This window comes from Cnephaeus nilssonii (genome assembly GCF_951640355.1).
Source record: "Cnephaeus nilssonii genome assembly, chromosome: 7".
Taxonomy (NCBI): domain Eukaryota; kingdom Metazoa; phylum Chordata; class Mammalia; order Chiroptera; family Vespertilionidae; genus Cnephaeus; species Cnephaeus nilssonii.
Window position 1 is genome coordinate 80,546,641 of NC_137078.1, and position 16,056 is coordinate 80,562,696.

A 16,056-nucleotide genomic window follows, 5' to 3' on the forward strand; every position below is an offset into this window, starting at 1 on the left:
CCTAAGGATTTCAGACTTACCTAGTGTAAGCCGAATCTCTCTCCATATATATCTCCTACTGGTTCTGCTTCTCTAGTTGAACCTAATTAATAAACCAGGCTTGAGGTTTATTTCAAAAAACAATTCCTTAAAGAAGCTAGTAAACCCTCTGGTCTATTCATTTCCAATCAGTTCCATGTGCCAGTAACTATACCAAAGTTTTTTTCTGGACATGGTTCTTAAACCTCTTTTTTTTTTTTTTTAACTTAATTCTTATAATATGTTCCTTCCTCTCCATCCCACATTAGACCATCACCATCTCTTACCTGAACTAGTGATTGAAAAAGCCTCCTAACTGGCTTCTCAGATTAGTTTTTTCTCCTCTATCTATTCTCCACACTGCTGCCAGAGGTCTCTTTCTGGAAAACAAATATGATCATGTCACTATCCTTCTTAAATACCTTTGAAGTCTTCCTACCTACAGGATAGTTTTTAACTCTTATTTCCTTATATTTTTCTTTGCATTTACTTTTCTGTTATTTTTCTAACTTGTTGAGATGAATGGGTATGCCACTGATACTTTTCATCTTTTCTAATAACATTTAAGGTTTTAAATTCTCTCTAACCATTGCTTTAGCTAATCATACCAGTATGTACATTTTCATTACCCTTCAGTTCCAAATATTTAAAAATTTCATTGTGATTTCTTTGACCAATGGGTTATCTAGAGATTATTTATTAATAATATCCAAAGTTGGACTTTAAGCTTCAGTAGGAAAATAGCATCAATTTATTTCCAGAATTCCCCACTTTCTTCAACACAGAGCTACAAAGAGAATGTTAAAAAAAAAAAATCTACATCTTCAGTGAACTTTTAAGACAATAAAAACCTGAAAATGCCAAATTATAAGTAAATATGGCCCCAAGTGCTTGCAAATATGGCCCCAAGAACCTATGCAAGAGAGGACAGGAAGTATAAAAGGAGTCTAGTGGGCAACCAGTAAATTTTCATTCCCAGAAAGAGAGTCCTATCCTAAGTGTGTTTAGAACTGAAATTGAATGGGGGAAATCTCAGAAGGAAGTAGAGAAAGGAGGTGTAGAAAATGCCATGAAACTAAGTGACAGATCTCACACAGGACTACCCTCCTAAAAGCGAGGCATGCACTTTTCTTTCGTAACATCAAACTTACAAAAAGTTAAAAGAATAGTACAAAGACCTCCTGTACAACCTCCACAAATGCTCTAATTGTTAACATTTGGGCAGGTACTTTAAAAAGCAGAAGTTGTATTAGTAGAAGCTAGTAAGGACTTAGTGGAACTCATGGCTGGTAATTCCCATCTTTTAAATGCCTAAATTATTGAGAGGCAAAGGAAATGTGGTTATATTTTGAAGAAAGAACCCATCTGAGCAACAGGACAGAGGTCTTGAGCAGAGAAACCTGGAAAATTACCTTGCTCCTAATGTTCTATCCCACCTCTCTCTCCCCACAGGTGGCTTGGAAAAACTAGTATCATTTAAATGTGAATAACAAAAAAGTGATACGTTCCATACAAAAATACCAAAAGAAAGTGTAAAGAGGCAGCACAACATCCCTGATGAAGAAAATGCAACAGAAAATATCACCACAAAGTAGATGAAAATTAACTCAAAGATTTGTAATGCAGCTATGATGAAAGATCTCAGGGCAGAAATTGATCTCAGGAGACAGCCAGTCAACAGGAGAAGATAAAATAAGCATTACAAACTCATGTAAGAAATGAAAGAAAAAAAATTTTTTTAATTAAAAAGATGAAGACTAAACTACAACTAGTACATGGTAAAACTTACACCACAAAAGGCACAGTAAGGAGCAAATAGTACAGAACATTTTAAAAAGAAAATGATAGATTTTATTAAAAAAAGATAAGACTTAAATTTACATTTTCAAAGGCAATCCCATGTTTTAAAATAAAACTGACCCAAAACAGTCAATATTGAGAAATAATCTAATAAAACAATTATGAAAAATACTTATAAAAGGAAAAAAAAATCAAGCTGTTGCCCTGGCTGGTTTGGCTCAGTGGATAGAGCGTCGGCCTCCTGACTGAGGGGTCCCAGGTTTGATTCTAGCCAGGGGCACATGCCTGGGTTTCGGGCTCGATCCCCAGTGGGGAGCATGCAGGAGGCAGCCAATCAATGATTCTCTCTCATCATTGATATTTCTATCTCTCTCTCCCTCTCCCTTCCTCTCTAAAATCAATGAAATATATTTTTTTAAAAATCAAGCTGACATTATACTTCTCTACTGAGCATTCACTGTCAGAAGACAGTAGAAAAATAGCTATAAGGTAACTCAAGAAAGTAAGAGTCAATAATTTTATGGGTAGCCAAGCAGTCCTTTAGGAATAGGCTATAGACAAAAAGCAAAATCTCAGCTTTTATTCATATTAGCCCTTCTTGAAGAAACAACTTGAGGACACACTGCAACTAAGAGATGACAGGAAAAATGTCAGGAAAAGACCAGTAGTGACCAATATATTTAATTGTAGATTTAAGATTAAAACAAATGGAAATACTTATGACAGAATAGAGTGTAACGGTTATACAATCTAACAATACAGAAATCATAAAACATACAAAAAATGAATGACAGGAGTAGAAAACATAAAAGTAGAATAAATTCACTGATTGCACCTTATAGTAATAGATGGTCAAAGTTGAGAGTCAAGTAGTAAAAATGTAAAAAAAAATAGGTCCAGAGGCATGGATGCTTGGAACAGACTGACAGATCTCAGAGGGGTGGGTGTGGGTGTGGGGGACAGAAAGAGATTAACCAAAGAATTTATATGCATGGACACATACAATAGTGTGGTGAAGGCCTGGGGTGGGGAGGGGGTGGTTGAAGGGGGACAAAGAGGGGGAGGGATACCTGTAATACTGTCAACAATTAAAAAAAATAAGCAAAATTATAATGAATAAAACAATGCTATAATGGCTAAAACTAGTTTGTAAAGGAGAGGGAGGAAAGAAAGAGAAGAGAATAAAGCTAATATAATTGTTACTCAATAAGGAAAAAGACACTGCTTTAAAAAAGAAAGTTGAAGACCAGTTGGTGTGGCACAGAGGCTGAGTGTTGAGCCATGAACCAGGAGGTCATGGTTTGATTCCCTGTCAGCGCACATGCCCGGGTTGTGGGCTCAATTCCCAGTAGGGGGGTGTGCAGGAGGCAGCTGATCGATGATTCTCTCTCATCATTGATGTTTCTAACTCTTTCTCCCTTTCCCTTCCTCTCTGAGATAAATAAGAAACATATTAAAACAAAGAAAGTTGAATATTATATGAAGTTATAAGTATAAAGGTAACCACTTGTGGGGAAAAAAACCTTAATTCAAAACTATAGTTAAAAAAGCACAAAATAGTCCACTTAGTTTAAAAAACGTATATAATCAGAAAATATAACAAAATAATTTGACACAACTAATATGAAACATATATGTTATTCCTATCTATCTGGCTCAACTGATCCATTAACAGAAAAAAAGCTTTGGACTGACCCCAAAGCAAAAAACCCCTGTATGCTGTTGTCAAGATATATTTGTGATTCAAAATATATTTAAAAATTTAAAAGAAATGAAAATTTAGGGCACGGACTAGTAGCTCAGTTGATTAGAGCATCGTCCCGATAGGAAGTTTTTGGGTTCAATCTCTGGTCAGGGCACATACAAGAAGCAACCAAGGAATGCATAAATAAGTGAAACAACAAATCTCTCTTTTTCTCTCTCTCCCCTCACTTCTTTCCCCCAACCTAATAAATAAATAAAATAAATGAATAAACAGAATATGGTTCACAAAAACATAGATTATAATCCTTTATTTAGATAACGAAGACAGACTGACCAAAAAGTACTAAAACAAGTCATTTTACCATTGTAAAAGATATAATTCACAATGAAGAAAACAGGTATGTTTATGTTCCCTATAATACTAGTATACCAGCAACATTAAGAAAGGAGAAATGATAGCAGATTAAAAAAAAAAAAGAGTAGAAACACAATAATAAGAAATTTAGCCCTAATTGGTTTCGCTCAGTGGATAGAGCATCGGCCTGCGGACTGAAGGGTTCCAGGTTTGATTCCGGTCAAGGGCATGTGTCTTGGTTGTGGGCACATTCCCAGTAGGGATTGTGCAGGAGGCAGCTGACAGATGTTTCTCTCTCATCGGTGTTTCTAACTCTCTATCCCTCTCCCTTCCTCTCTGTAAAAAAAATCAATAAAATATATTTTTTTAAAAAAGAAATTTAAATTTATTTTTGCCAGTCTGAGAGAACAAGTACACAAAAATAAATAAGGGAATAAATGATCTAAATAACAAAAATGGTAGTGCTGATCGATATTCATTTAACTCTACCCAAATAATTGAATATCCTTTTTTAAAAAAATATATACATATATATTTTTACTGATTGCAGAGTGTGAAAGGATGAGGGAGACAGAAACATCAATGATGGGAGAGAATCACTGATCGGCTGCCTTCTGCATGCCTCCCACTGGGGGTGTGCCCTTGACCAGAATCAAACCCAGGACCCTTCAGTCTTCAGGCCAATGGAGGCAAACCGGGTAGGGCAAATATTCTTTACTTTTACTTTTTAAAGGTTTTTATGGATTTTAGAGAAGAGGAAGGGAGAGAAAAACATTGATTGGCTGCCTCCTGCACGACCTCTACTGGAAATAGAGCCCACAACCCGGGCATGTGCCCTGACTGGGGAATCAAACCAGTGACCTTTTGGAGCATGGGATGATCCTTAACCAACTAACTGAGCCACACCTGCCAGGGCTATCCCTAATTTTTAAATAGCTATTGAATTTTTGTAAAAACTGACTACATATTAGGCTACAAAAAATACCTCAACAAATTCTGAAATTAGAAATTACAAAACACATTCTCTGAGTAACAACACAATAAAATGAGAAATTTATAACAAAATCAGAAAATAAAGAGATCTTCAATCTGAAAATTTAATAAGTCTCTCAAAAAACATTTAGGTAATAGGGCAAATACAAATAAAATCTGTGGTGTTTGGAATATAGCTAAATCAGAATCAGAAGAAAATTTATTATTTTACATACTTTTATCAATAAGAAAAAATGAAAGTAAATGAGTTACTAATAAAGCTCTAAAAGTTACAAAAACAACTAAATTAACTGAAGTAGAGGGAAAAATATAAAGCTAAAAGCAGAAATTAAGAATGTTTAAAAAGCCAGAAAACTGAAAAAAATTTCCAGAGTTCTTGCTGGTGGGGAGAATAACTCAATTGATTAAAATTACTACCTCTCCTAATCAAGAGTAAAATTAAGGACAAAGTACAAACATACAAAACAAGAAATGGGGATAAATAACAGAAATAGGCAAAATTTCAAAAAATAGGAAACTAATTAATCAATAGGAAGCAACAGATCCTCCTATACATACATACATGTATGCATTTTACTTAATGCAGAAACTTTGGAAGTATTCTTTCTAAAGTCAGGAATAAAAAGAGGATGCCCACTAATCACTAATGCTTAAATTGTCCTGTCTAAATATTTAGTCAGTGTAACCTGATGAAGAGATATAAAAATCCAAAGGAAGAGGTAAACCTATCACTATCTGCAGATGAAATGATGATAACCTGGAAACTAGGAAAGTCACTTAAAAAACTACTATAAACAATAATGGAATTCAGTAAGGCAGAGAGAAATGTTGGTATACAGAACTTAAAAGCCTTCATGTATATAAACAATAACGAGTTAGAATCTATAAATTCATTTAGTAGCAAAAATAGGGGGGGAAATGTCCAGAAATAACAAGAAATGTGCAAATTTTATGTGAGAAAAACTTTAATACATTCCTAAAGAAAACAAAAGTAATCTTGAACAAATGCAATGACATACTATTTTCTTTGACAGAGAGATTCAATATTTTAAAGACACCAATTTGTCCTAACTTAATTTATAAATATGATATCTCAATAAAAATAATAGCCCATCCTCCACTCTATTGGATCTAGACACAGTGTTTCTAAAGCTTATATGGTAATAAATAAAAATGGCCTAGAAAAACCTGGGGAAAAAATGAGACTAGTGCTATTAGATATTAAAAGTCATAAAAGAAATTATTGATCACTACTTTTAAGTGTTTGTATACACACACACACACACACACACACACACGCACACAGAGGGGTAAATTTCTATGTGGCAAAAAGCAAACAAAAACTAAGACTGTAGCAAAGGCCAAAAGACAAGTAACAACAAAGGATATCATCTGTAATTCACATCTCAATTGAGAAAGCTCAGTAAATGAGGAGACCAAACATCCAACAGAAAAAAAAGGGCGAAGGATACGAACAGTTAACAGAAAAAGAAAGGTGGCCCTTACATATGTGAAAATGTTCAAATGGAAAACAAAAGCACATAGTGAAACTATGTCTTGTAAATCCGATTGACAAAAATCTAGTTTGACGCCTGTAGAGGCAAAGGCATAAGGAAATAGGTAGTCTCAATCACTGACGCAAAATAAGTATTTACAATCTTGGTAGAGGGCAATCTGGCAATAACAATGAAAATTACAAATACATTTGCCCTTGACTCATCAATCTCACTCCTGGAATCTATCTTAAAATATATATATATATATATTTATGAAATGATGTTCTGAAATGGCATATATTTAAAAGGGACTCTTGAAATATATCCCCTCAATGACATATCTCCACAATGGCAAATGCAGCTGAAAATAATGAGGAAACTATGTACTGATCTAGAAAGAACCAAGGTTCCTTGGAGGAATGGCTGATTCCAGATACAGGGTAAGAAATATAAGATGAGCCTGGAACATCCTGCTGTGCCGGAAAGCTATCAAAGACTAATAAATTAGCAATAGGACATTATGATTTTCCACATAAGAATTCCATCTAATACAAAAGGAATAACATAATTAGAAAAAATATCAGTTGACAGTGCCTAGTGAAATATATAGTTCAGGTAACAATGATCAATGAATGGAATATTAGAAATTGAAAAGCTGATTGGGAAATTTTAATGGAGAGATCAGGCCTATTGTATCATTTTTTAAAATGGGACTATTAAATACTGATACAATATGAAGCACTTATAAATTTATAAAGTATTTTGAACCAGAATTGAATCAAGCCTCAAGGGCCAACTTTCATTTTAAGGAAATATAAAGGACAGAGGAACAAAGTAATCACACCACAAGAAAACAAAAGACAAATCCAGGTTTTTGGATATTCTATAGGACACCTGACAATAAGCCAACAGAAAAAAACACACCAAAAAAACCAACAGACAAAATAAAACAAGAGGGAAAGAAATGGGACTACTACCTTTTTAAAAGACATAGAAAAAACATTGATGAAAGAGAATCATGTATCAGCTGCCTCCTGCACGCCCCTTACTGGGCATCCGGCCCGAAACTCAGGCATGTGCCCTTGACTGGAATCGAACCATGACCTCCTGGTTCATAGGTCCAAGCTCAACCACTAAGCCATGCTGGCCAGGCTAGAAACTGTATATTTAATAATGAAAAAGTGAAATATCGAGAAGATGGATAAAAAAATAGCTCAGTCGCCCTAGCAGGTTTGGCTCAGTGGATAGAGCATCAGCCTGCAGACTGAAGGGTTCCGGGTTCAAGTCAGCCCGGATTGTGGGCTGGATCCCCAGTGTGGGGCATGCAGGAAGCAGCTGATCAGTGATTCTTTCTCATCATTGATGTTTCTATCTTTCTCTCTCTTCCTTCCTCTCTGAAATCAATAAAAAAATATTTTTAAATAAATAGATAGATAAAAAAGGCATAAAGCCTAATGTAATGTATGAATCTTATTTGGATCCTGATTAGAACCAACTAACTATAAAAATATATTTGAAACAATCAGGGAAATCTGAGTCTAGATAGGGTATTAGAGGCTACAAATAAATTATTATTTTCAATTTTCTTATATATGATAACGGCATTGTGACTGTATAAGAAAGCATCCATGTTTTTAGAGATACATACTGAATTAGTAGGGACAAAGTAAGAGTCTGTCTGGGATTTTACTTAAAAATACTACAGTAGAGGAAGAAATGGAGATAGTTTAAGCAAAGGTAGAAAAATACTGACAATTTGGATAATGACTATGTAGCTGGCAGTTTCTCATACTATTCTCTCTTCTTTTATATAAGTTCAAAAATAGATAAAAAAACACCTAAAATTAATGCAATTAGCACCACATTAAGCATCAGTAGTAGGCATAATGCCAGGGGTCACCATGACCAATAGACTTCTCTTCCTGTAAAATATGTATTTCATAATGAAATACTGACTTAGATTTAAAAGGACAAAAGTGATTTATAATAGAAGATTGCTCAGATGATCATGTCAAAGCTTTTAAACTTGCTTCAGTAGCAAATCCGGACAAGTTCTGTGTAAAGGCTTTCTGAATGAAATGTAATATAAATATAACGGTTTTCTATTTTGTCTTAGTGCAAGTCCAAATATTACTAGTACATGTAATTGCACATAAAATGCACATAGACACATTAAACACACAAACAGGCCATACAGAAATCAATTATCCAATACAGAATATGGTTTTATTCCCTTACCATCAATATTAAGCATCATTTTCCACATGGCAGGACGAACAGATTGATGGAATCCAAACCATACTTCCCTGCCCCCTCCCAGAGGGTGGTCATATCCTTCTGGAGCCGAGAAAAATGAACGCCCCACAGGTGTATATCTACAAAAATTAAAATGGCATGTTCAATCCTTTCCTTCCTATATAAGTATTTAAATATGCAGAACAGGTGAGTCTAGAGCACATAACTTAAATTATCATGCTTATCATTATGGATATATGAAACTAAACACTTTCCAAATTTATAAAAGCAAAAAGAAGCTATTCTAATTGAAAAAAAAAAAAATCTGTATCCTTCACTGCAATCCTATATTGTTACAACTAATTTTAGAATGAATAAGAACGAATTTTATTTAAAGTACTTTCTTAAAAATAAATTTTAAAAGTTAACAGCTCCAATCTTAGAAAATGCTAAATAATTACTGATTAAAAAGCTATTTCTATAAATGTGTTTGTAAGATATAATATTTTTCTTTAAAAAGACACAAGCCTGCCTTAGCTGGCGGGTCTCAGTGGATAGAGCATCAGCCTACGGACTGAAGGGCCCTGGGTTTGATTCTGATCAAGGGCACATGCCTGGGTTGTGGGCTTGATCCTCAGTAGGGGGCATGCAGGAGGCAGCCAATCAATGATTCTCTCTCTTCATTGATGTTTCTATCTCTCTCTCTCTCTCTCTCTCCTCTCTGAAATCAATAAAAATAAAAACATTAAAAAAAAAAAGACACAGCCTATCTGAACCTATATAAGCACAGGCACACACATACCCATGTGAGATGCTAGTGTGATTAAAACAGCAATTTCAACAAAATTTGATACTATCGTATAAACAATGAAATTACCTTTAAAACAAGATGTTTTAACTATAGCATTATATCTGAAAATACATCAGCTGCTCAAGATTTATAGCTCTTAGGAGAAAGGATTAGACATTTTTCTAAAAAAAAAATCCATTAGAATAGCTAAATGAATAAGGTGCATTTACTTTCAAATGTCAGAGAATTTTTTCTAACTTACATCTATCAATGAACTTGTATGCATGCTATTCTTTTTTTAAATATATTTTTATTGATTTTAGAGAGGAAGGAAGAGGAAGAGATAGAAATATCAATGATGAGAGAGAATCATTGATCAGCTGCCTTCTGCACGCCCCCTACTGGGGATCAATCCCAGGCATGTGCCCTTGACCAGAATCGAACTCAGTACCCTTCCGTCCGCAGGCCGACATTCTATCCACTGAGCCAAACCAGGCAGGGCTGCATGCTATTTTTCAACTGAAATATTCAAAATATACAATATCTGAACATTAACCAAAGGAGGCCTGCACAACTCTTGGGAGGAAAGCCTTCATACTTAAAATCTAAAGATGAAGAAAGCCAGAAGCACCCACTTCATGGAGGGCAGATGTCGTAGCACCACATCAACGGCATGGACAGGATTAGTGCTGATTGGCTTGTCTAATTCCAGTGGCTCAGGCAAGGTCCGTCCTGTCAGTACTTCATGTAGTAGGTGCCAACTCACCCGAGAGACAAACTTGATTGACACCTTGAAAGGTCGATCTTTTCCACCTTCCCCAGGAAGAGTAACATCTAAATCTACCTGTTAATGAGAAAAAAAGAGTCATCTGTAAAAGTTGAAAAAGATAAATACAATTATTTTAAAGTTTAACTTATACAAATATTTAAGAGAAAACAAGGCAAATATAAAAAACACACCAATCTCAATGTTAAATAGTCTAACATTTAAATGACTGTTATTTATGCCAGCATTATTTGTCATTAAAAAATACTTAAAATTGCCTAAATGCTATTAAAAAAAAAAAAAAAATGAAGGCCAAAACCGGTTTGGCTCAGTGGATAGGGCGTCGGCCTGCAGACTGAAGGGTCCCGGGTTCAATTCCAGTCAAGGGCATGTACCTGGGTTGTGGACACATCTTCCCAGTAGGGGATGTGCAGGAGGCAGCTGATCGATGTTTCTCTCTCATCGATGTTTCTAACTCTCTATCCTTCTCCCTTCCTCTCTGTAAAAAAATCAATAAAATATATTTTTAAAAAAATAAAAAAAAGATGAAGAATATCTCTTGGAATTGTAATGGAATAATTTCCAAGCTATACTGTTAAGTGGGGGGGGAAAAGGCAAAGTACAAAAGATTACAAATAGTATGCCAACTTTTATGTGAGAAAAAAGGGGAAAATGGAAAAATCTTTTTGTATTTGCTTGCTTATGCAAAAAGAAACATAGGAAGCATAAACCAGAAACAAAGCAATTGGTTACTTTAAAAGGATGGAAAGAAACAAACTGGGAAAAATAAGAAGGATTAACAATTCAGAGTGTATTTTTCAGTATGTTTTAACTTTTGGAAGCATGTTAAATAAAGTTCTATACATTAAAAATTAAATTGAATTAAATCAATTAAATTTTAACTAAGATTAAATCAATAAGGCTGGAGGGAAAAAACTAAATTAAATACAAATAAAACTAAATAAAACAAAATGCACTTCAAATGAATAATATAGCCATACTAAAAGAAGAAAAAAACAAGAATGAAAACACTAATGCAAGTACTCTTGAATACAGTATACTGACTATACTCTCAGTTGGGGGTGGGAAGGAAGGGTGAGTAGGAAAGAACTGCATAAAAAATAAAACCATAGCCGAAACCAGTTTGGCTCAGTGGATAGAGCGTCGGCCTGCGGACTGAAGGGTCCCAGGTTCGATTCCGGTCAAGGGCATGCACCTTGGTTGCGGGCACATCCCCAGTAGGGGGTGTGCAAGAGGCAGCTGATCGATGTTTCTCTCTCATCGATGTTTCTAACTCTCTATCCCTCTCTCTTCCTCTCTGTAAAAAATCAATAAAATATATTTTAAAAAAAATAAAACCATAAACTCTTATTAGTAGGTTTGTTTTCTGTAGTGGTATGGTATAGTAATTCTGAAACTATTTTACATGTACTTTAGGATTGAATAGTTAAGTAAAAGTTGCGGTGTTTGGGGGAGCCAGGAGTTTAAAAAAGAAGGAAGCTTCAAATATGCAATGTGGGGAGTAAAGGAAGATTTCTGTAAGGGTAAAGTGGAACTGTAAAAATCAGTTTGAGCTCATGAGTTCCAATATACAGAATGTATGTATAAAAGAAGTGGGACTTGCAGGGTACCTAAATTAGGTTTACTGTATGACATAATATTGTCGTTTTATTTATATACTAGAGGCCCGGTGCATGAAATTCATGCACGGTTGGGGCGGGGGAGGTGAGTGTCCCTCAGCCCAGCCTGTACCCTCTCCAATCTGGGACCCCTTGAGGGATGTCCGACTGCACGCTTAGGCCCGATCCCACAATCCAGGACTGCTGGCTCCCAACTGTTTGCCTGCCTGCCTGATTGCCCCTAACCGCTTCTGCCTGCCAGCCTGATCACTCCCTAACCACTCCCCTGCCAGCCTGATCGACGCCTAACTGCTCCCCTGCTGGCCTGGTCACCCTTAACTGCCCCCCTTTGCCAGCTTGGTCACCCCCAACTGCCTACCCCTGCAGGCCTGGTGACCCCCAACTGCCCTCCCCTGCTGGCCATCTTGTGTCCACATGGGGGTGGCCATCTTGTGTGTTGGAGTGATAGTCAATTTGCATATTACCTCTTTATTATATAGGATTATTATATAGGATGTATATATGTACCTATTTGTATTTCCTACTTCTGTCCACTGAAAGGGCTTAGAAGCACATACAGCAATGAGCACACCTAGTTCCCATATTTTGATTTCTAACCTGCATACCCCAACTAAAAGAAACAAGTATTCCTTTAGGAAACAGCAAGTTGCAGGATTTCTGCAGGGAAAAATTAGAAGAGCCTGGAACATCTTGTGCCACAAAGTAAGGAAGTATTCAAAAGTAAGAAAAGAAAAAGCTGATCATGTCAAAAGGACATAGGAACCAATTTGAGCTGTCAAATAAATAGAATAAATAAATAAGGGAAAAGAAAATGCTCTCCTGCCCTGGCCAGTGTTGCTCAGTTGGTTGTCACATTCACCAAAATGTGGTGGTTCCGGTTAGGGCACATACCCAGGTTGTGGGCTTAATCCCTGGTTGGGGTGTGTATGGGAGGAAACTAATCGATGTTTCTCTCTCTGTCTCTCCTTTCCTCTCTCTAAAATCAATTAAGAAAAAAAAGAAAATGCTCTTCCTTGCTATAGAATAATTACCTAGTAAATGTAGAAGGAAATCATCATTACTTTATAGTAATAATACTTCCAAGCAAGAATCATCAATTATTTAAAACTAGAGGCCCGATGCACAAAAATTTGTGCAAGAGTAGGCCTTCCTTCCCCCGGCTTCCCTCAGGCACCCGGGACCCAGGCTGGCTTCCCTCGCCCTAGCTTTGTCAGGAAGGACGTCTGGTCTAATTAGCATATTACCCTTTTATTATTATAGAAGTCTAATGAGAAACAAGATCCTTAAAAGTATCACCCATATCAATATTAAAAACTTCGGTGCATCAAAGGAAGAAAGCAACAAAGTGAAAAGGTAACCTATGGAATATTAAGAAATATTTGCAAATCATATATCTGATAAGAATACATAAAGAATAGCTAAAGCCCAGTCAGTGTGGCTCAGTGGTTGAGTGTCAACCTATGAACCAGGAGCTTACAGTTCAATTCCCGGTCAGGACATATGCCAGGGTTGTGGGCTTGATCCCCAGTGGGGGGCATACAGGAGGCAGCCAATCAATGATTCTCAATCTCTCCGTTCCTCTCTGAAACCAATAAAAAATATATATATATATATATATGAAAAAAATAGCTCAAATTCAACAACAAACAACTCACTTTAAAAATGGGCAAAGAACTTTCTCTAAAGATACACAAATGGCCCATAAGCACATGAAAAGATGCTCAATTTCACTAATAATTAGGGATATACAAATCAAAACCACAATCAGATATGACTTCATACACATTAGGATGGCTATTATCAATACAGTAGAAAGTAAGTATTGACAAGGGTGTAGATGATTTAGAACCCTTGTAAGTACTGTTGGTGGGAATGTAAAATGGTGCAGTTGCTATGGAAAACAGTATGGTGGTTTCTCAAAACATTAAAAATATAATTACCATTTATATGATCCAGCAACTCCACTTTTGGGTATATGCACAATAGAACTGAAAGCAGGGATTAGAATAGATATTTGTACCCATATTTATAGCAGCATTATATTGCAATAGCCCAAAGGTATCCATCAGTAGATGGACAAACAACAAAATGTATACACACATACAAACACATGGAAATATTATTCAGCTTTAAAAAGAAAGGAAAATCCCTATACACGTGACAACAAAGATGAACCTAGATGACATTATGATAAATGAAATAAGCCAGTAACAAAAAGACAATGTACAATTCCACTTATATGAGGTACTGGGAATAGTCAAAATTCATAGAGACACAAAGTAGAATGGTGGTTGCCAGGGGTTCAGGAGAGGGGAGATTGGGGAGTTAATGTTTAATGAGCACAGAGTTTCAGCTTTACAAGATGAAAAAAGTTATGGAAATGGTTGGTAGTGACAGTTGTTGAATGTATTTAATTCCATAGAATAATCCTTAAAAATAGCTCAGATGATAAATTTTATGCTATGTGTATTTTACTAGAATTTTTTTAAAAAACTATCTCGCCCTGGCTGGATAGAATGGCTCAGCTGTCCCATGCACCAAAAGGTCACCAGTTCAATTCCTGGTGAGGGCACACTCCTAAGTTGTAGGTTTGATCCCAAGTCAGGGTGCATATGGGAGCCAACTGATCGATGTTTTCTCTCACATCGATGTTTCTCTCTCTAAAATAAATAAAGACATTTAAAACAAAAAGTTATCTCCCAAGAGCAAAGAGAAAAAGAATAACTTGACAAGAGAAACATGGCGGATAACAACATAACCAAGTGATCAAAGTTAACATCACCATTAATGGAACAAATACTATGTGCTTCTTGATATGATACACTGATAAGGAAAGAACACATATTAATTCCTGCCAAGAATGCTTAATCAGAATTTAATAAAGAGGAATTATCAGACAAACTCAGACTGAGGGACAGTCTAAAAAATAACTTGCCTGCAATCTTCAACCATGTTAATGCCATTAAAGAAAGAAGGCAAGGCTGAGGAATTGTTCCAAAATAAAGAAAACTAGAGAGACATGATATCTAGTCCTACATAATAAAAGAGTAATATGAAAATTGACCCTAACTCCGCTATACCCACAAGCCATACCCACCAGCCAATCAGGAGCAAATATGCAAATAAACCCAACCAAGATGGCTACAGCCACAGAGAGCATGAGGGAGGCTTGGGTTTCCCCAGTAACAAAGGAAGCCAAGCTTTCTGCCTGCCGTTGCCAGCCTAAGCCTCCACTCAAGGCTACAAAGTTTCGATTATAGAAGGTAAACAAATCCAAACAGAAATGGCAGCAGCCACTAAGCTGGAAAGAGCAGGAGGCAAGGGTTGCCCCCGGCAATGGAGGAAGCAAAGCTTCTGCAGCCCTGGCTGGCCTAGGCCTCCGCTCCAGGTTACAAAGTTTCAATTATAGAAGAACACAAACCCCAAGAGAAATGGCTGCTGGCCACGGAGCGAGCAGGAGGCTTGGCTCCACTCCAGGCTACAAAGTTTCAATTGTAGAAGAAACATAAATCCCAGATACCAGGGCCTCTGCTTGGGTCACCAGGGGGCGTGGCTGGCCTGCAAACCACCACAGGCCCTTCACCCAGGCCGCCCCACACCCCAAGAGAACCCCCACCCTGATCTGGGATACCCTTCAGGGCAAACCAGCTGGCCCCTACCCATGCACCAGGCCTCTATCCTATATAATAAAAGAGTAATATGCAGATTGACCATCACTCCAACACACAAGATGGCTGCCCCCATGTGGTCAAAGATGACTGCCCCCATGTGGACACAAGATGGCTGGCACAAGATGGCCAGCAGGGGAGGGCAGTTGGGAGGGACCAGGCCTGCAAGGGAGGGCAGTTGGGGGCAATCAAGCCTGCAGGGGAGGGCAGTTAGGGGTGACCAGGCCTAAAGAGGAGGGCAGTTAGGGGCAAACACGCTGGTAGGGGAGCAGTTAGGCATCAATCAAGCTGGTAGGGGAGTGGTTAGGGGGTGATCAGGCTGTCAGGCAGAAGCGGTTAGGGGCAATCAGGAAGGCAGGCAGGCAAGCAGTTGGGAGCCAGCAGTCCTGAATTGTGAGAGGGATGTCCGACTGCCCTCGAGGGGTCCCAGATTGGAGAGGGTGCAGGCTGGCCTGAGGGACACCCCCCACCTCACCTCCGTGCACGAATTTCATGCACCAGGCCTCTAGTCTAAATATAAACATGAACCTGGACTCGATTATGTATGAAAAGGAAAAAAAATGCTAAAGGACATTATTGGAACAAATAACA

General features: G+C 37.1%; 1 protein-coding gene across 5 annotated transcripts in view; it reads right to left on the reverse strand.

Moving 5' to 3' along the window:
* AGO3 (argonaute RISC catalytic component 3) overlaps positions 1-16,056 on the reverse strand; it is a 120,002-nt gene that overhangs the window by 65,501 nt on the left and 38,445 nt on the right. For 4 of the 5 annotated variants that reach the window (XM_079778121.1, XM_079778120.1, XM_079778122.1 and 1 more), the window contains exons 4-5: positions 10,027-10,235; positions 8,605-8,741 (exon numbers count right to left, since the gene is read on the reverse strand). In XM_079778121.1, coding sequence (XP_079634247.1) covers positions 8,605-8,741; positions 10,027-10,235 — 346 coding nt within the window. The remainder of the gene's footprint in view (positions 1-8,604; positions 8,742-10,026; positions 10,236-16,056) is intronic. The other variant, XM_079778123.1, reaches the window with a different exon arrangement.